The sequence below is a fragment of the Neoarius graeffei genome, chromosome 15 (assembly GCF_027579695.1).
Source record: "Neoarius graeffei isolate fNeoGra1 chromosome 15, fNeoGra1.pri, whole genome shotgun sequence".
Classification (NCBI taxonomy): domain Eukaryota; kingdom Metazoa; phylum Chordata; class Actinopteri; order Siluriformes; family Ariidae; genus Neoarius; species Neoarius graeffei.
Window position 1 is genome coordinate 56,354,180 of NC_083583.1, and position 22,594 is coordinate 56,376,773.

General features: G+C 41.7%; 1 protein-coding gene across 1 annotated transcript in view; it reads right to left on the minus strand.

The window, feature by feature from the left end:
- The window catches only part of wdr18 (WD repeat domain 18), a 331,262-nt gene that overhangs the window by 212,764 nt on the left and 95,904 nt on the right, over nucleotides 1–22,594 (minus strand). Inside the window, exon 4 of the mRNA XM_060941676.1 lies at nucleotides 4,052–4,193. Coding sequence (XP_060797659.1) covers nucleotides 4,052–4,193 — 142 coding nt within the window. The remainder of the gene's footprint in view (nucleotides 1–4,051; nucleotides 4,194–22,594) is intronic.

Consider the following 22,594-nt stretch of genomic DNA (forward strand, 5'->3'; position numbering starts at 1 on the left):
GGCGGTATTACGGTAAGAAGGTATCCCGAGGTATCCAAAAGTACCAACGGTATCGGTCTCATTACCGTCATTTAAAAAAAATATATAATATCTAAATAAATATGGAGTACATGAGGTCATAATATAAAATAATAAATTGAAGATCATCCCGAATAACTGTGTGATCGTATTTTCACTAATTCTATCAATTTCCTAAAGAAGTTCTCATCGCGTGCAGGGTTGTTTATGTCGTTACCATGGCAACCCTGCGTGACATTGGGAGTCTGACAGAAAGCTTCGCAAGAGACTGAGACCGCGGTTGAAAGATGGCAAGTCAAGATAACGAGTTAGTGGCAAAAAAAAAATACAACATCGGCAGTGTGGCAGTATTTTGGTTTCAAACCAAACGAAAAGGAAGAGCCAGCAATAATGTAAATGACCGCGCAAAATCGAAAAAAATCTAATATGTCCCCTAAGGCACACCATAGCCTGGGGTACTCCACTTCCACGAGATCTCTCCAATGAGTTGTGTTTTGAGTAGGTTACATGAGTAACAACAAGGTAAAATAATATAACGTATGACATTTGGGATGTGGGTAATAAACGTTTGAAATGTCATCTACTGAAGAAACGGAAGAAAACATCGTAGCGTAAACTGTTAGGTTTCTGGTGGGAATTAGCAATGCGCTTGCTATCTTTGTTGGGTGTGTTAAACCGTATGGATTTAAGTGGAATAATTGTAAGGAGTTATGTGATCAAGACAACGTTTTAAGCAAGGTAAGGCCATTTGATTATTAATTTCCCCGCCATGGCATGACGTGGGCCCATATGATTTTGCCTTGTGCAGCTATCACGCATTTGAATTAGGTTCGCCTCATTTGCGCTGAAGAATATGGTTTATCGCGCAGTCTAAACGGACTTGGGTGTTGGTTGATTCTTTTTCTTTTTTTTATTTCCCATGCTTGAAAGGGTATGATCCTGCTCATCGTGTACTTTTTTTGATGGAGTAGGTGAAATAGTGCTGCAAATGGCGTTTCAACGCAGACATGTGTAAACGACAGTTGAATGCTATTTTCAAGATGAAGGAAGAGTTGCGTGATGCTTTGAAATATCTCTTAATCCATTCATCAATGCACAAAATTCGCTTTGCTGCTTAATCCATACCACAATGCACACAATTCGCTATGCTGCTTTTAAATAGTACATTTGAGGCATAGGCGCAGGTCTGGACAAGGTCTGCCGGTATAGGCGCACGTTACACAGTAGGCCGAAACAAAATATTATTTTTTTCTCGGTAATACCGTATACCCCGGGAAAACACAGAGACAGTTTAAAGGTATCAAAATTTGGATACCGCCCAACCCTAGTGTGTAGGGTTATTGTTCCGTTGAAACACAAATGATGGTCGCACCAAGTGCAAACCAGATGGGATGGTATGTCGCTGCAGAATGCTGTGGTAGTGAGGCTGGTTAAACATGCCTTCTATTTTCAATAAATCGTCAACAGCGTCACCAGTGTAAGTACATTGCCACCGTCCCGTCTGGAAACTACAAATCCCATCAACCAACTTCCGCGATGACCTACATCACGCCTGGGCGGGATCACCAACGTCACATCCTCCCTGAAGACACAAGTTACTGAGTCAACTTCCGTTCTGTCTCTTTGGCTCTGCAACCACGCGGGAACAGACATAAAGAGGCACTCTCTCATCGGACCGTCCGAAACCACGACTTCTTTCTTGCAAGAAGAAAGATCCAGCGCGTTTTTTTTTTGTTTACCATTGGTCACGGTAGAACTACTTAAATCGTGCTATCTCTCTCTCTCGGTTGAGCTACAGCTGGTTTGTTTGTCTATTATCAGTAACGTTACGGCTGCCGCCCAAGCAATTTAATTAAAAGTTATCAGCGACCAGATTCCTTCTAGCTAAAAGCGCTGTGCACACTGTTTGATCAGAGACGACTTCTCCACGAACTACGAAGCGTTCGGACCAAGAAACCCTCTGCTTTCACGGAAAGCCCCACGTGCTCCTGTGAACTCCAAAAGTCTCGGAACATCTCTATGTAATCTTGCATAGGAGCAAGATATTAAGTAAGACTGGCATTTTTGGGCAGAAACTAGTCTTAGGAATTAGCTTTATGAAGTAGTGTGAATTTAAACTCAGGAATTGTTTAATTGTGCACACTGCTTTTGTGTTCTACATTGTTCTGTGTTCTCTCAGTTGTTTTAAAAGATAAGTCGTGCATGCTCTCTTCTATCCTTACTAACATCCTTGATTTCCTTATTACACATATTTTGACCTCATCAAGGTTTCAGTGGATTTAGGAATGTTATAAGCTAGTGAATTAGCAAATCTGAGCTAATCCTTTGTTCTCAAACCCCACGTGGTGACACCCCCCCTTTTGTTCTCCTCAAATCCCACGTGGTGACCCCCACACCTCAGATGGACTGGTTTGAGTATTTCAGAAACTGCTGATCTCCTGGGGGTTTCACACACAACAGTCTCTAGAGTTTACACAGATAGAATGGTATGGAAAAAAAAAAACAACCACTGAGTGAGCGACAGTTCTGTGGGTGGAAACAAACTTCTTAAGAGAGGGTCAGAGGAAAACGGCCAGATTGCTTCGAGCTTTTTGGCCAGGAAAGATATAGTAACTCATATAATCACTTTTTACATCCGTGGTGAGCAGAAAAGCATCTCAGCATGCAACAGCAGAACACTACATTGGTTTCCAATCCTGTGAAGAACAGGAATCTTAGAATCAAGAACAAGTTCCTGTTTAATGCCTTGGTCACAACCGGCCGTACGTGCTCCTACGGCCGGTCTACGTGCAAAAAACGCAAGAAACGCACGAAGGGCGCACGTGCGACGTGCTGATTTTCAAGCCGTAGACTGGCCGCAGAGGTTCTTTGTCATGTCAAACAAACTCTATGGGCGCTTACGTTTTTTTCAGGTTGCAAGACAGACTTACAGCCAACGTGCGTCTTTCTCCACTAACAAAAAAAAGCAGTGATTTGGGAAACGCCAAAAATCGCACGGCAAAAAAAATCGTACGTCCGGTTGTGACATAGGCTAAAGTGGCCGGTGAGTGTATAGTGCACTTTAATAAGAGCACCTGTACACCTGCTCATTCATACAATTATCCAATCATGTGGTGGCAGCACAATGTGTAAAATTGTGAAAACGCACGTCAGGAGCATCATTTAGTTCTAATGTTGACATCGAACATCAGAATAAGGAAAAAAAGATGATCCAGATGTCCCTGTGGTGCCAAAAAAAAAAAAAAATTCAGTCCGCAGCAGTTCTGCTGGCAGAAACAGCTTGTTGATGAGAGGTATGAGGAGAATAGCCAGACTGGATAGAGCTGACAGGAAGGCTACAGTAACTCACAACCATTCTTTATAACCCTTGTGAGCAGGAAAAAACAGCTCAGAACACACCGAACCTTGAGGAGGAAGGGCTACGACACCAGACAACTATATCGGGTTGCGCACCTGTCAGCCATGTACAGGAATCTGAGCACAAACTCACTAACCGGACAGCTGAAAAGCGGAGAAAAAGCAGCCGAGGTTTTTCTAACCTAGTGAATGAGCAGATGTTCCTAATAAAGTAATTGGTGAGTGTACGGTACCGTATATACACTCTTGGGCAAAAAGAAAATGGGCCAAACGCAATGTTTTGCAATTTATGCTTTGACCTAGTTTTTTGTTTGTTTTGGCCAAGGAGTTGAGATTCATCCTGCAAAAGAAATCTAAAGCACTGGACAAAAAAAAAAAAAAAAAAACATATATTAAAAATAAAAAGAAATATCTTGGCTGAAAAATATTTTGAACACTGGTCTAGAAAGGAGTGAATATTACAACTGAGAGCATCAGACGAATAGTAAATCGCATGCAGAAACAGAGATGCAGACTTTTAAATTGATGCGTTTTGGGGATTTTGGTACGATTTCCACAACACCATCCTACCATACACTAATTAACCGCTGTTGTTACAGTATTTGTGATAATTTATTATAATAATTGTAAATAATAATAGCTAAACGGTTATTATTCAGAGTATAAATATGCTTACTTTAACAGTCTGGTCTAAAGATGCAGTAGCCACTCTTGCCTGAGGTCCCATCAGCCCACAGTGGACGTCCGTGATGGGGAGAGAGTGACGGGACAACACGTGCCGAGGCTCTGGAGTACGAGAGGAGTCCAACTGTATGACACTGCAACACAAAGGCAACTACAGTTTAATCACAATATCACAATTTCTTCTGTTATTTTAATTTAAAAAAAAAAAAAAAACTCTCGACGATATACACAGCATTGCTTCTCAAATGCTCTGCCTGATTTATACAAGCGGAGTTGGGCTGTATATTTGCTCCTTACAGTTTCCTGACAACTACCCTGTGCACGCTTTCGTATTATAATCAAGAACAGAAATTAAATGCATACAGCACACAGGATGCTGTGACTTGTTTACTTCATATTCTATGACTTGTGACTTACACTACCGTTCAAAAGTTTGGGGTCACTTTGAAATGTCCTTATTTTTGAAAGAAAAGCACTGTTCTTTTCAATGAAGATCACTTTAAACTAATCAGAAATACACTCTATACATTGCTAATGTGGTAACAGACTCAGATTGTTTTGCAGGTCAAGGGGCCCACAGGGCCCCTCCTGGGAAAAAACAGGGGCCCATTTCTACAATGGGGGGCCCAGTGATTATCCTTCAGTTGAAGCGAACCTAGTGAGCAAAGCGAGCCCAATGAACAGCTGGGGCAGCCCAGGGGCTGTTTTTTTCTTCTCAATTCTGGGTTTTTTTTGGTATTAGAAGCCATATGAAGCAATGTAGATGACAAAAATCAATGCTTCAACCAAATATATTGAGATATTGTTTAATCAGTGGCAATATTTTGGAATTCAACCACAGGCCACTATATATCACATCTATATTATCTCCTCCTTGTAAATTATAATTTACAAGGAGGAGATAATATAGATGTGATATATAGTGAGATCACGTAGGGTTTGAGAACAAAGGATTTAGCTCTGGTTGCTAGCTAAGATGTGTTGGCCACGTGTGGAGACACAGATTAGCCTTGTGTCGCTAGCTAAGACAAAAGGGATGCTAGCTAGGATGTGTTTGTGTGTGAAAGGCCTGGTGACCACGTGGTAAGGCCTATGGCCTAGCAAAAGAAAGGCTAGCGTGGGATGCTAACTGAGGTGTGTTTGACCACGTGGTAAAGCCTAACAGTCCTTTGGAGACAATACAGTTATCTCTGGATGCTAATAAGATAGAAGAATTAGCCGTAGCAGCTAATCCACTAGCTTTATAACATTACCAAATTCACTGAAATCTTGATGAGGTCAAGATATGTGTAAATAATGAAATTAAAGATGTTAGTAAAGAATAAAGAGAAGCATGCAAAGCCTATCTATTAAACAATTGAGAGATTAAAACAAAATGGGACAATCATCAATTCAACATGCTGCGTGTTTACAGTGTACACATTTAAACCGTTCCTGAGTTCAAATTCACACTTCTTCATAAAAGCTAATTCCTAAGACTAGGTTTTTGCCCAAATGCCAAGTCTTACTCAATATCTTGCCATTTGCAGGATTATGAAGAGATGTTCCGAGATTTTTGGAGTTTCACCGTTGTGAAGCACGTGAGTTGCTTCTGTAGAAAACGCAGAGAATTTCTTGGTCTGATGGTTGCTCATGATGAAAAGAAAGTCTCTGATCAGAATAACGTGCACAGAAAATTAATTAGAAGGATCCGGTCGCTTCTAATTTTAAATTAAAACTGCTCGGGCTGCAGTCCGTACGTACGTGTAATGAAATAACTGGAAACCGGTTGTAACCCAAGCTGAGTTTTAAAAATCGTGCGATCTTAGAGTCTACCGTGGCCAAAGGTAAACAGAGAAATTGCGTTAAATCGTGGATCTTGCAAGAAAGAGAAGAAAAGACGTCTATCTTGGGTGCTTGGCGGAGCAAGCGATCCTCCTTGTGTCCAGGCAGCTGGTCCGGACGGAAAGAGCAAGTATGGCGGGTTTCCAGGTCCCTTATGCCTTCCTGTAGGATGTGACGTAGGTGATCCCGCCCACGCGTGACATAGGTCAACGCGGAAGTTGGCTGATGGGAAATGTAGTTTCTTAAAGGGACTGTGTGTACCTACATCATTATATATTCTTCACACATATTTCCAAGAGAAAAACATACCAACGGACATCAAAAAACTGGAAGAGAGACACATCAGAGATGTAAAACTTCTGCGGTAGCGAGTGACTGAGTTTGTTCACAAACATGACCGCGAAGTTTGCGTCATTAAAAGCAGAAGATTTAAAGAGAAAGACACGCTGAACACCCGAAAGGCTACAAAAAATTCCCTGGACATTCTTCACGCATTTAATGTTCCACATTAAATATATAGGAAAACTGGAAAAAAGACACGTCGGAGACGTAAAACTTCCACGCTAGTGAGTGATTGTGAGTTTGTTCACAAACACGACTGCCAGGTTTGCTTCGTTAAAAGCCAAAGATTTAAAAGAGACAGACGCGCTGAACACCCGAAAGGCTACCAAAAACTTCTTTATATATTCTTCACGCATATTTACAAGAGAAAAACATACCAACAGACATCGAAAAACTGGAAAAGAGAGCAATAGTGGAAATATAAAGTTCTACTTGGAGGTGAGGAAAAGTGACGGAGACTTTTACAAGAGGACTTCACTCAGCAAAGCCATTTTGTTTTGAACAACTGCAGTGGGGCGGCACGGTGGTGTAGTGGTTAGCGCTGTCGCCTCACAGCAAGAAGGTCCGGGTTCGAGCCCCGTGGCCGGCGAGGGCCTTTCTGTGTGGAGTTTGCATGTTCTCCCCGTGTCCGCGTGGGTTTCCTCTGGGTGCTCCGGTTTCCTCCACAGTCCAAAGACATGCAGGTTAGGTTAACTTGTGACTCTAAATTAAGCGTAGGTGTGAATGTGAGTGTGAATGGTTGTCTGTGTCTATGTGTCAGCCCTGTGATGACCTGGCGACTTGTCCAGGGTGTACCCCGCCTTTCGCCCGTAGTCAGCTGGGATAGGCTCCAGCTTGTCTGCGACCCTGCAGAACAGGATAAAGCGGCTAGAGATAATGAGATGAGACAACTGCAGTGTAACAATTAACTACGAGCAAAAGTAACTGAACTTGAACTGTCAACCTGGATAGAGCTTGTATACAAGTTGGTTGTTGTTCAGGCTTTTTGGACTTGTACCATTTTTATTGTTAGAACTTTGACTTTGTACATTGGATTGACACAACATTGAATTGCATTTGATCAGATTCAGTTTTGGGAAGTCCCCCCCCCCCCGTTCGTAACTTTGTGTAAAATCTATAATTGTTCCATCGAATGTGTATGTATAATGATGATAATAATATTAGCTGGTTTTTTCGTAGTATATCAGATACATTCCATTCAGCTACCCATCTTCGACTCATTCAGTATCATGCTTGCTGAATGGAATACATCTGATATACCATGAAAAAGCCCAGCCATTATTATTTAAATAGCTAATATACAATAATACACTCAGTGAAAGATATTATGAGACCATATTTTGATATTATTCTATCCACATTCACTGGATATGAGCAATCGCACGCTCTGACTGGCTACTCTACTACTAGGCTATCAGCTCATATACCGTGAGGAGAGAAATACAAAATGGCGGCGCGGGTTACTGAACCAACCAAGGATGACATAAAAACTTGACTTGAAAACAACCCCCTCCCCCCCAAAAAAAGCAACAAAATATGGAATAAAAGTATTTGATAATAAGAACATCTCTTTTTTTTTCAAGAATTATTATTATAGCATTTTTCACAAATTGCTACTGTCGTTTTGCCGATTTGTTTACATTCTAAGTGGAAATGATTTTGTCGGACATTTTGTACCAAGATTTTATCTATCGAATTTGCAAAAAATTAAAACGCTCCGTTTCTCAAAATCCAGTGAATCATCGACTAATTAAACTTAATTTATTGCCCTTAGAATATTGTAGAGAAATATCAGATTTACTTCTATTTTTCAAGTCCAGAAATGGCCTTATATCTACTGATATTAGAAACCACCTGCGTAGTTTTGAACCATATTATCATACACGTAATTATGACCTCAATAATTATAATTTTATTTGCGAACATAATCAGGATTACTATAGGAAATCATACTTTGTCAGGACTGCTGAATTGTGGAACTTGTTGCCATCTAGTATGAAGGGAATTAACCTATTTACTACTTTTAAGACCAAATTTAATTAATATTTATTTGTCTAAGCGAGGAACTTGTAGTCCTCCAGGTTAGATATTAATTTAGCTTGATAGACATTTTACTCCTTTGCCATATTCTTATTTACTTGTATGCACTTTTAGAGTATATTCTTAATCTATGTAGTATCGTAGAGGGTTAGATTGCAATTGGGACGCAAGTTCCGTTTCTTTCCCCCGTCACAGCCTGTCTTAGTTTGAATCATCTGTTTGAGTCAATAAATGTTCCTCTTTTTTTTATTTGTATTATAATGTATTTTTGGTGACGAATTCATTAAAATCTAAAATCTGAATGTGGATAGAATAAAACAGGTTATTCCACTCAATCTCATGGCAGGGTTTCCCAAACATAGACCATTGTGTTGCGCAGCGCCACACAATGGATTCCTATCGCCACACAATCAGACTCGCGATTTTGAAAAAAAAAAAAATTTCCGTTGCGTATCGTTCCGTTTATTCATAGTGCTCTTTCTTCTCGTTCACGCGCGCGCACACACCCACACAGAGAGAGAGAGAGAGAGAGAGAGAGACGGAGAGGCGTGTACACAGGCCTGCCGGTGCGCATATACCCGGACTGCAAGTAGGCCTGTTAGGCTAATTAAAAATAACGCAGCCTTCCCGATTCGCCTTCCGACCCCTTATTTTAAAAGGTAGCCTACGTCGTGCTCGTGATGAGCTTTATCATAGCCTTCTTGGCTTACAGGAAACGGACATCCCTGAGTCTGGCTATAAACCAATTTTGATGCATACAGTAGCAGCTTGACGCGAGGAACCGGCCTTATTGCATTATCCCGTTTATCCCGCTTCAGCATTCATGCAAGTTATTACTAATGGCTTGACATTCACAATAAATAAGGATTTCCCACTAGCCTAAATAAAATGTTGTTATACTCGCAGGGATGCCTAGTTGATGCTATCTGAAGCATAAAATCTGAATATTTTAAGAAACATCTTTATTAGCTTTATTGGCGAAGTAGATAAACCATCACTGCATCACTGATGCGCACACACACTGGCAGCTGATTCGCCCACTCCTCCTCTCCACACACACTGCTCAAGGGCCATCAAGAGGAAAACCCAATGCTGCGTGATATTTAGCACAGAGAAGACGGTCAACGATATCTGGAGTCTACCAAAGGTTAGTATGATGTACTGTGCTCAAACACACCTGCCCAGTACGTAACTCAGAAAAGGTAGCCTTATGCTAGCGGGATTTCTCAGCTATGAATAGGGTAAGCACATAGAAATTCAGTATTCCTTTGTATATTTTTTTGATGTAATGGAAATTTTTAGTGCTTTGATGATGAAGAAAATGTACTTTTTTATCCATAGATTAAAACAGACCTCAGGAACAGGCTCCAAGGGGAACACCTGGCAGCCTGCTTACGAATCTCCATAAATGGTCCCGAACCCAGTGACTTCCCTTACGATAGGGCACTTGAGGTTTTTTCAGGAAGCCACGCAGAATTAAATGTTCTGATAGGGCATGCAGGCTTTGCACCAATTAGGGTAATGCTTTTTCATTATTGTTAGTTGCCTTGGTGTTACCTTAAGTGGTTTCTTACATCTAATTATGATATTTTATTTTATTATTATTTTGTTGTTACATTATACTATTTATTTCATTTTAGTATTGGTTGAGGTAAGTGTTGAGTTCAATATTTAAAATAAAAAGCCTCCAGCTTGTTTTTTGCAATTTATTCCTTGAATGTCAACTAAAGAATGATTGAAAGATTGCCACCAAAAAGGCAAAAAACTAAACTTTAACTTCAATTTTGGTGAGTAATTTTCATAAATTTAAAAGACAGGTTTTCCACCAACATCAAGCCCAGCAAACTAATGGCCTGCCCTGTAATGTAAAGTTGGGTCGAGGAATGAAACCAGGCAGGGTTCTGGGAAAAATTGTTTTAGCTGTCTTCTCTTAAAGAACTTAAAAGAATTTAGATTGAACTGAATAATCTCAAATGCTTCTTGTAGCTTTAAAATAGTCCCAGCAGGTGACTCTGAAGAAAAATACTGTGTGTTTGAACACTGCCCGCTGTAAACACTTTGCATACACCCCAATGACCGACTCCACCGACCGCCACGACACCACCGCGCACAATTCCCTCATCGGCACAGTGGAGCACCACAAATTGCTACCTGGTCTGTGGGAAACACTGCATGGTACATGGCTTATAGCGAACTCGGTGCTATGCGCCTCGTCGGCTATCAGCTCATGTACGACTCGATTTCATGGAATAACTTAAATATATGCTTTTTAGTAAGATTACAGTTTTCTGAATATTTTCTCCAAAATCTAAAATACAATAAACATTTCATTGTTTAACATCTGAAGTTGCTCCAAAACAAGATATTTTACCTATAATTTGGTTGTAAAACATTCAATAATCTATAAATACATTAGAACACATTCACTGAACACTTCATTAGGAACATCTGTACATTCATGCAATTATCTAATCAGCCAATCATGTGGCAGCAGTGCAATGCATAAAATCATGCCAGCAGCTTTGGGTTCAAATGTTCACATCACCACAATGAGGGGAGAAAAAAAAAACAACAAAAACTCTTGTATGTAAATTTTGACTGTGGCATGGTTGTTGATGCCAGATGGGGTGTTTTGAATATTTCTATAACTGCTAATCTGGGATTTTCACGCAAACAGTCTCTAGAGTTTACTCATAATGGTGCAGTAAGCATGAAGAAGAAAAGAAGAAAAAAAAAAAAAAAAAAACACCACCCACTGAGTAGCAGCTCTTCAGATGGAAAGACCTTGTTGATGAGAGGGACTGACAGAAAAGGCCCAGACTGATTTGAGCTTAGAAAAAGTAACTCCGATAACCACTCTGTACAATAGTGGTGAGCAGAAAAGCATCTCAGAATGCACAACACACCGAAACTCGAGACGGATAGGTTACAATAGCAGAAGAGCACGTCATGTTCCACTTTTGTCAGCCAAGAACAAAGCTGAGGCTAAAGTGGGCACAGGCTCACAAAAACTGGGCAGAACACTGGAAAAAAAACATAGCTTGGTCCGATGAATCTTGATTTTTGCTATAGCACACAGATGTAGGGTCAGAATTTGGTACTAACAGCAGAACTCCATGGACGCAGCCTGCCTTGTGTCATTAGTCCAGTTTTCTTGACACATTTTGGGCCCATCAATGCCAATCAATCAATCATCACTTGAATGCCGCAGCCTAGCTGAGTATTGCCGTTGACAATGTGCATCCCTTTATGGCCACAATATACCCATCTTCTAATGGCTATTTCCAGCATGAAAATGCACCATGGCACAAAGCAAAAGCCGTCTCAAACAGGTATCATGAACATAACAAGAAGTTCTATGTTTTTCAGTGGCTTTTACAGTGGTGCTTGAAAGTTTGTGAACCCTTTAGAATTTTCTGTATTTCTGCATAAATATGACCTAAAACATCAGATGTTCACACAAGTCCTAAAAGTAGATAAAGAGAACCCAGTTAAACAAATGAGACAAAAATATTAGACTTGGTCATTTATTTATTGAGGAAAATGATCCAATATTACATATCTGTGAGTGGCAAAAGTATGTGAACCTCTAGGATTAGCAGTTAATCTGAAGGTGAAATTAGAGTCAGGTGTTTTCAATCAATGGGATGACAATCAGGTGTGAGTGGGCACCCTGTTTTATTTAAAGAACAGGGATCTATCAAAGTCTGATCTTCACAACACATGTTTGTGGAAGTGTATCATTGCACGAACAAAGGAGATTTCTGAGGACCTCAGAAAAAGCGTTGTTGATGCTCATCAGGCTGGAAAAGGTTACAAAACCATCTCTAAAGAGTTTGGACTCCACCAATCCACAGTCAGACAGATTGTGTACAAATGGAGGAAATTCAAGACCATTGTTACCCTCCCCAGGAGTGGGCGACCAACAACGATCACTCCAAGAACAAGGTGTGTAATAGTCAGCGAGGTCACAAAGGACCCCAGGGTAACTTGTAAGCAACTGAAGGCCTCTCTCACATTGGCTAATGTTAATGTTCATGAGTCCACCAGAACACTGAACAACAATGGTGTGCATGGCAGGGTTGCAAGGAGAAAGCCACTGCTCTCCAAAAAGAACATTGCTGCTCGTCTGCAGTTTGCTAAAAATCACGTGGACAAGCCAGAAGGCTATTGGAAAAATGTTTTGTGGACGGATGAGAGCAAAATAGAACTTTTTGGTTTAAATGAGAAGCATTATGTTTGGAGAAAGGAAAACACTGTATTCCAGCATAAGAACCTTATCCCATCTGTGAAACATGGTGGTAGTAGTGTCGTGGTTTGGGCCTGTTTTGCTGCATCTGGGCCAGGATGGCTTGCCATTATTGATGGAACAATGAATTCTGAATTATACCAGCAAATTCTAAAGGAAAATGTCAGGACATCTGTGTATGAACTGAATCTCAAGAGAAGGTGGGTCATGCAGCAAGACAACGACCCTAAGCACACAAGTCGTTCTACCAAAGAATGGTTAAAGAAGAATAAAGTGAATGTTTTGGAATGGCCAAGTCAAAGTCCTGACCTTAATCCAATCGAAATGTTGTGGAAGGACCTGAAGTGAGCAGTTCATGTGAGGAAACCCACCAACATCCCAGAGTTGAAGCTGTTCTGTACGGAGGAATGGGCTAAAATTCCTCCAAGCTGGTGTGCAGGACTGATCAACAGTTACTGGAAACATTTAGTTGCAGTTATTGCTGCACAAGGGGGTCACACCAGATACTGAAAGCAAAGGTTCACATACTTTTGCCACTCACAGATATGTAATATTGGATCATTTTCCTCAATAAATAAATGACCAAGTATAATATTTTGTCTCATGTGTTTAACTGGGTTCTCTTTATCTACTTTTAGGACTTGTGTGAAAATCTGATGATGTTTTAGGTCATATTTATGTAGAAATATAGAAAATTCTAAACAGTTCACAAACTTTCAAGCACCGCTGTACAGTCACAGGATCTGAATCCAGAAGAACACCTTTGGGATGTGGTAGAATGGGAGACTTGCAGCATGAAAGTACACCTAAAGAATCTGCAGGAATTGTGTGATGCAATCATGTCAACATGGACCAGAATCTCAAAAGGAATGTTGCCAACATCTTATGGAATCCATGCCACCAAGAACTAAGGCTGTTTTAAGAGCAAAGGGAGGCCTGACCCAGTATTAGTATATTGTTCCTAACACAGTACTCACTGAGTGTAGATTAGAACATAATCTAGACTGGCAGAGAGAACCTTATAAAACCAAGTGCATCTGTGAATTTTTACCCCATTAGCACTGGTTATGTACCTAAATCCTTGCATTTATATGAAAATTAGCAGGTTATCATCAAGCCCCGGATTAAAAAACCTGACCTCGACCCATGTCAGCTGTCAAATTATAGCTCATTATCAAAGCTCCCATATATCTTCAAGATCTAGGGAAAGGTTGTAGCACAGCAGTTATGCTCCTACTTGCACAAGAATAACATTCATTAAATTTATCAGTCAGGATTTAACCCTCATCATAGTACTGAGATAGCACTGGTTAAAGTAGTAAATGACTTACTACTGGCCTCTGATCAGGGTTGCATCACCTTGCTTGTGCTGCTTGAACTTCATGAATCTTTTGACACCATAGATCAATAATATTCTAAATAGACTAGAACATGTTGGAGTTAAGGGAATGGCCCTCCTCCGGACTGAGGTCTTGACTGATTGTTATGTTTGTATATGTAAATAGTGAAGTTTCGGGCTTCACAAGGGAATTGCACTACCTCTGGGTGCAATTATTCATAAATATGTTATTAGCTCCCACTCTTATGCTGAAGACACACACAGATATGTTTCAGCAAAGCCAGATGAGAGACACCAGCTTAATTTCCTCCTACTTAATTCTGAGAAGACAGAAATACTTCTACTAGGACCACAGGCAGCTAAAAGCAAACTCTCTCATTACGTAGTAACTCTGGAAGGCCATTCAGTTGCATCATGAGCAGCAGTAAAAGACCTTGATGTGAGTATTGACTCCAGTCTTTTATTTGAAGCTCCTGTAGATATTACTAGGATGTACTTCTTTCATCTCCGAAATATTGCTAAGAATTATAAATGTCACTATAAGATGAAGAAAAACTACGCTGCTTGGACAAAAAGAAAGTCAAACACACTAATATTTCACTGGACTGCCTTTAGCTTTGATTATGGTGTGCATTTGCTAAGACATTGTTTCGACAACCTTTATTTCTGTCCAGGGTTGCAGGTTATTTGTTTTGTTTTGTTTTTTGCCAAGATCTTGTATTAAAAATGGGAGAGTCAAGACACTCCGTAAATTCTTCTCCAGCACATCCTAAAGACTTTCAATGGGGTTAAGGTCAGGACTCTGTGGTGACCAGTTCATGTATGAAAATGATTCTTCATGCTGCCTGAGCCATTCTTTCACAATTTGAGCCTAATGAATTCTTGCATTGTTGTCCATGAATATGCCCGTGCCATTAGGGAAGGGGAAAAAAAATCCATTGATGTAATAACCTGGTCATTCAGCACATTCAGGTAATCAGCTGACTTCCTTTTATTGCCACGTAACATTGCTGAGCCTCGACCTGACCAATTGAAGCAAACCCAGATCATAACACTGCCTCCAGAGGCTTGTACAGTGGCCACTATGCAGGACGGGTGCACTGCATCAGGTTTTAAATCATGCGTTGGACAGTTCTTGACCCAATTCCAGTAATTTCAGCAATCTCGTTAGTTGTTTTCTTTGCTTGATGCAGGCCAATAATTTGACCCTTCTGAAACACAGTAACATCCCTTTCCAAGACCACGGGCTACGTCTTTCGACGTGGTTGTTTAAGAAATAAGAAGCTACTCACTGCATCAGTTCGGGTTAAAAGAATTGTTGCCTGCTGAAACATACACTACCGTTCAAAAGTTTGGGGTCACCCAGACAATTTTGTGTTTTCCATGAAAAGTCACACTTTTATTTACCACCATAAGTTGTAAAACGAATAGAAAATATAGTCAAGACATTTTTCTGACCATTTTGAGCATTTAATCGACCCCACAAATGTGATGCTCCAGAAACTCAATCCGCTCAAAGGAAGGTCAGTTTTATAGCTTCTCTAAAGAGCTAAACTGTTTTCAGCTGTGCTAACATGATTGTACAAGGGTTTTCTAATCATCCATTAGCCTTCTGAGGCAATGAGCAAACACATTGTACCATTAGAACACTGGAGTGAGAGTTGCTGGAAATGGGCCTCTATACTAGTCTGGCTAACGCAACTTCAAAGCTCTGCGAGCATTGGTCTGGCATAGATATCAAGCCCAACCGTTTCCCAAAGTGCGTGGTTGACCCGCCTCCCTGAAATGCCTCAGTTTGCTACTGGTCGAAGCCAGAAAAGGCTGTGACGAAGCTTAAACCAATCACATCACTCTTTCCTCTGACGTATGTGACGCGACGGAAACTGCTTGAGTAACAGGAAGAAGAAGGAGGAGCCGGTCGGGAGCAAGGCGAAAACGTCCTTCCTTTCAATAAATACCTCCAGGGCTGCTCTTTGCTCCATTTTCAATGAGAACTTCCCATTGAATGCTTTCAATACAGCATCTACCGCTGTGTCAAAGGCTTGCCGCTGCTCCATGTTTGTAATGTTTCTAGTGAATGAAGCGCTTCCGCCATAGATTCTGTAAACAATCTATGGCTTCCGGTCGCAGTTCTACTACGTCACTGCCTTGAACACGCCTCTACCCAGGGCCATTGGAGATGCTCAAAGTTGATTGGCTCCCGATTTTTCAGGAGCTTGGAAGAGCTGGAGATAGCTTGCCTTGCCAGACTAATGGCCCTTTTCCACTACCCTTTTTCAGCTCACTTCAGCTCGCTTCAGCTCACTTCAGCCCGACACGGCTCGCGTTTCGACTACCAAAAACCAGCACGACTCAGCTCGTTTCAGCCCTGCTTAGCCCCTAAAACTCGCACGGTTTTGGAGTGGGGCTGAAGCGAGCCAAGCCGTGCCGAGTGAGGCTGGGGGCATGAGGAGACACTCCCCTGTGCACTGATTGGTGAGGAGGAGTGTCCTCACATGCCCACACACGCCCCGCGAGCGCGCTGGGATCTGTAAACACCGCAAACCCGGAAGAAGGAGAATTACGAATTACGAGAATTTCTGAAGCCTTATGCGCCTCGCCTCATCTATACGCTCTTGCCAGTATCTGTTGGCGTTGTCGGTGACAACAAGCCACAGCACCAAGACCAGCAACACTAACGACTCCATGTCATCCATGTTTATTGTTTACTATTCGGGTCGTGAGACTACCGCTTAAAAGCTCACTGAATCAGTGACATACAGAGCATCGTGGACGAGTTCGCGGAGCGCAAGGCTCGTCGTATGCCCTTCAAATAATGCGCGCAGTAGGCTATTGATGTTTTATTATGAGCCATGTACAGTATGTCACCTAATGTTTTTTTGTTTCTGAGTTACATGTTCGTTTGAAGGACTTAATGTACAAAATAACATAGTTGCACCCCGTAGTGTTGAAATTGGTAAACACAGTGCATTCAGTGAGGTTTGCACCGCCCTCCTTTTATTTCTGACTCTTCCTGTCACCGTTGCAACCTCTGAGCGCTCATTCGTATGCCCTTCAAATAATGTGCGCAGTATAGGCTATTGATGTTTTATTATGAGCCATGTACAGTATCCTAATGTTTTTTGTTTCTGAGTTACATGTTCGTTTGAAGGACTTGATGTACTAAATAACATAGTTGCACCCGGTAGTGTTGAAATTGGTAAACACCGCAGTTGCGGACATTTTGTAGCCTAAAATGATGTTATGATAAGCTTTAATAAAGGGCCCGGTCATTTGCCCCGCCCCCGGCCCGGCTCTGACTTGTTCCGCCACTGTCACTGATGTCACTGTTTGCGCTGCTTAACGACATCACGTGACGTCCACCCACTTTCGCTAACTCCACCCAATGTGTCCACCCACTTCCAGCCAGCACGGTTCAGCGCGGTTGTAGTCGAAATGCAACTCCAACAGCCCCGCTCAGCTCGACTCAGCTCGACTCGGCACGGCACGGCTCAGCCGCGTTTGTAGTGGAAAAGCGGCATAAGTTCGCAACAGCCCCCCATGTTGCGTCACACTTAGGATGGGCGGGCCCAGGCTACCTCTATACACCTATGTAGATATTGCACCAAAAACCAGACATTTGCAGCTAGAATAGTCATTTACCACATTAGCAATGTATAGAGTGGATTTCTGATTAGTTTAAAGTGATCTTCATTGAAAAGAACAGTGCTTTTCTTTCAAAAATAAGCACATTTCAAAGTGACCCCAAACTTTTGAACGGTAATGTATTAATCACTGCAGTAATTATCCAATCAAAGGCTCTTACGTATTTGCTTATTTAAATCCAAACAGCAACTTTTTTGGCAAGGCAGTGCAGTTTGTGCTTTTCTAACCTCTAGGTTGGATTATTGTAACGCCTTGCTGTTTGGGTACTCCAGTTAATCCAGAATGCAGCAGTCCTTACTCAAACCAGAAAATATGACCTCATCCTCATCTTTTCTACAATGCATTGGCTCCCAGTAAAATAATGCACTTAGAATCAAATACTATTATTGACTTATAAAGCAACGAATGGTTTTGCGCCACAGTCCGTGAGTGAACTTTTGATCAAAAGGTGCAGGCTCTTTGTTGGTACCTCAAATATGAAGGCTGCAGCAGGGGGCAGAGCTTTCTCTTACAAAGGCCCCCACAGTTATTGAATAGCTTTCCAATTAGTGTGTGGGACTCAGATGTAGTCCAAGTATTTAAGTCTGGGCTTAAAACATTTGTTTTGTGAAGTGTTTGGGGACGCCACAGCACCCAAACATCCCAGTTCACCGCTCTCACTCAGTGCGTTTACATGCACATCCAAATCGAGCTGCTGTCGGTAATCGAGCTAAGGGTCCCAGCAGGGGTGCCAGAGAAATCCAATCCTACATGCACACAAGGAAATCGAGCTATTGTGTGAGGTACATTGTGCACCCGAGCCACAGGTGGCGCTACACGCCCCATTGTGTTGGTACACTTCCGGTTGTCGTCATGAAGAAGAGCTATTCAAGAGCATAAACAAAGTTAACAGTTCCGTGTTCACAAGAAGAACGACGACAAGGACAGGCAACATCGAGAGATGTTGTTCCTCCTGACCTCTTCTGCTGCTCGCTACTCCTACTGTTGTCATACCGACCGAGGCTGTTGTGTTTCCCGCTTGTGGTCTCGTCACTCCCGGAAGGGGCAGTGCTGAAGTAAGTAGCTCGACTACGTAGCTCAATAGGGTTTACATGCACCAAGTAGCTCGGCTACAATCGCATAATCTAGGTCGCGTAGCTTGATTACGAGAAATCCAGTTCGGTTCGATTTCAGCCGAGCTAAGTTGTTTCCATGGCATTTAGAACTTCGATTTCAGTCGAGCAACAGCAGAAATTCGATTTTCTCTATGTGCATGTAAACGTACTGACTCATTCACCCAGATTTATTCATCATGAAGTGGCTGGCCACTGTCCCAGGGTGTCCTCATGTCTGTTATCCTCTGACTCTCCCATTTAGTAATACCGTAATAGCTCGTCTTGCCGGAGTCCTTGCTTGCACTCTACGTGCAATGCACTTTAAAACCATTACAGGACAAAAGCACACTTAATGATTTGTGTTCGCTCAAATTTTTGTCCTCTTGTCATCTCAGGGAGTTTTTCCTTGCCACTGTCACCTCTGACTTGTTCATTGGAGATCAATTTAAATTAAAATTTTATATCTGGACTTCTGTAAAGTTGCTTTGTAACAATATTGATTGTTAAAAGTGCTACACAATGAAAATTTAATGATGTTTATTCGGTTAACCTAATACCGAAGTCAGAATATATTTATATGTTATGCTGCTGTAATGAAAACAGTAAAGCCCAGTGCACACGGGCGACTTCTCGACGTAAGCGTATTGCGATTTTTGGACGCAAGTTTCCCGTCGGGTAGCTGCGTGTGCGTGTTACCTGCGACCAGTGGGCGATTTGGGGAGGGGGATGCAAGTCACGTTGAGATCATGTGACTACTTCACAGGCAGAGATTGGCTTAGCCTTTGGAGGTGCTCGCTTCGTTATCGCAAAGACACACACACGCGGCGATATCTCTGCAACAAGTCAGTGACTGGTGATTTTTTTGTCGCAGAATATCAAGCATGTTTGATACCTGAGATCTGTCACAAGCAGGAAAAAAAAAAAACTTCATCGCAAATATCCGCACACAAAGCGATTTTTCGCTTGTATCAAAAAGTTGCGCAACCAAGCAATGGAAAATTGCCCGTGTGCGTCTTTAGCTACATCCTGATAGCTGTCACTTATGTTCTGAGAGGAAAAACACACACCACTGTGACTAAACTATGCTCTGAAAACAACGACTAATCATTTCAAATCAGGAAACCTCTAGAAGGTGGATTTCCCTGACTATTAATAATAATAATCTCATCTCATTATCTCTAGCCGCTTTATCCTGTTCTACAGGGTCGCAGGCAAGCTGGAGCCTATCCCAGCTGACTACGGGCGAAAGGCGGGGTACACCCTGGACAAGTCGCCAGGTCATCACAGGGCTGACACATAGACAACCATTCACACCTACGCTCAATTTAGAGTCACCAGTTAACCTAACCTGCATGTCTTTGGACTGTGGGGGAAACCGGAGCACCCGGAGGAAACCCACGCGGACACGGGGAGAACATGCAAACTCCGCACAGAAAGGCCCTCGCCGGCCACGGGGCTCGAACCCGGACCTTCTTGCTGTGAGGCAACAGCACTAACCACTACACCACCGTGCCGCCCCATAATAATAATAAAAATAATAATAATAATAATAATAATAATATATTATTATTATTACACAAGGGTAGGCTATGCTTCTTAGCTTGCTTGGGCATAAGAGAAGCCTGTGATTATGGAGGAGTTAATGATGCATGTAATGGAAACAATAGCTGACCTTCTTAGCAAGAAGGAGGAGCAGAGGATTTTTTTTTTTCTTTAAATGACCCAGAGAGACTCAAAGGGCTTGAAAATGTATATGTTGTCACTTATATACCCATTTTTCCTGGCAGTTTCTGGTGTGATTATTTATCCTCCCAAAAATTAGTCCAGTTTAATATCCTCCCACAGCATAACATTAAAACCAGGGCTTTGAACCAGAATTTTTTTCCTATTGGTTCGTTCCGAACAGAAACGGAATTTTAACGTTTCCGGTTTTGGGTTCCACCATTAAATAGACGTTCCCGAACCGGTTAGAACAAAAAAATTTCATTCCCGGAACGGTTAATTACGTTCCCTGTCAGCTGTTTAACATAAAATTATGTCTCTGTCTCATCCGGCTTAAGCCAAATGTAGGCTAATTCTATTACAACCTTCATTAAATAAGACAAGAAATAATTCAAAACAATTATTATTTCAAATGTTGGTGATTTGGATTCTCAGTATGTCTTCCCATCTACACAAACAGAAAAAGTGCCAAAAATGAAAGATAATTCGTTTAGTGTGTTACCAAAGGCTAGTCAGGCCCTATAGAGGGCTACCGCATGACGTCACCGCGCCGCGAGATTTTGTTAGGCGCCATATTGGAAGACCAAGTACACATCTATGCAAGTACATACATACATAAAAAAACTACACCTGAAATGTAGCCAGGGCCGGTTCTGCCCTAATCTGGACCCGGGTGCAACATCGCGCAAACCCCCCCCCCCAAAAAAAAAACAAAACAAAAAAACCACCAGTCTACATCAGGACAACCATCACATAACTATAACTATAAACATTTTATAATCAACTATTTTAACTAAATGGGCTATAATAAATAAGGCTGCAGGCAGCCACGGCAGGCTGCCTCAGAAAAGTAACCATTTGTCCTACCTTAACTCGTTTTGCATTTTCTGCCTCCTTTTTTGTATTTTCGACCCTCCGTTTATTTTCTTTCCTTTTCTGAAAACCTGATTTGTGTTCAAACATTTTGTTCTGCTACCAACGAACTAACTCGTCAGGTCTCGGCTCTCGAGCCCGCGATGATTCCCGTGGGAAGGGCAACAACTGATACATTTTTACAAACAGCCAATAGGGAGGTTGCATCGTTCAGGCTCTTCTTTGCTCAGACACTCAGTAATGCACTTACTCACTTATCATCACGTGGAGACGTGATAGTAGTCCACCTTCCCGCTCTCTCCATTCAGTCAGCGAACGTCACACAGGAAGTGAACCCCAGTGGGTCATAGAAACTTGCGCAGGAGAAGAATGACTTTTTTATTTGTAGGCTACGGAAACTTTGAGGAACGAAATAAAAACCGGTATTAACTGGTTACTATTATTTTTAATAAGCGTTTCTGTTCCAAAACATAAAAAATAATAAAGTTTCTGGTTTCGTTTCTGTTCCATGTGAAATAGAAAAAGTTCCCGGTTTTCGTTTTCATTCCTTGAACCGGTTCAAAGCCCTGATTAAAACATGTGTAATGTAGTCAGATAGACAAAATAGACCCCTTCGCAGTAAACGTCATTCATACATAAGCGGAAATTGCGCGCGCAGCCTGGACCCAAAAAAGACTCAGCGATGCCTAGTTGTTGTGTTGTCGGGTGTCAGAATCATAGCAGTGATGGGGTTAAAATGCTCAGAATTCCAGCAGGATCTCACCCATTCCAAAAAAATCGCCGACGTCTATGGCTACAAGCCATCAAACGTGTAGACTGGGATGAAAGCACTATCAAAAATGCGCGGGTTTGCAGCACCCACTCATCACAGGTAAGATCAGGCTATTTATTAACTCTTTCTTTTTTATTCTTTCTAGTCTTCGTTTATTGATGTAGCAAAATACTTTGGTAACGTTTGTCTGATTAGCTGGGTCATAGTTACACAATGTAATGAATATTGTTAGCATGCTAACTTAGCTTTGCATGCAGTTTTGTTTGTAGGAGAGGTCTCGCTTGACTCAAGCAGTCCAGATTTTGTGCCGTCATTATTTGTGTATGCCGAAAATCACAATTTTAAAGCAAGGATGGAAAGGTAAAATTGTTTGCCCTCACTCTAAATGCCAACTTGCGTTGACTGCTCTAACCTAGCTCCCGCCCCGTTCAGTTTCATTTCTGCTCTCTGCCTCTCGCTTTTTACGCAGCTCTGATTTCTCTTAGCTGCACTCTTTACACTATCATTCCTTTCATGCCATTCCCTCCTGCAAATTGCTGTTTAGTGTTGGCATTTGCTGTTGTAGCTAAAGCCACATTGCCATCACATCACTGGCATCATTTGATTAAAACAAAATGAATATGAATGTCCCATTG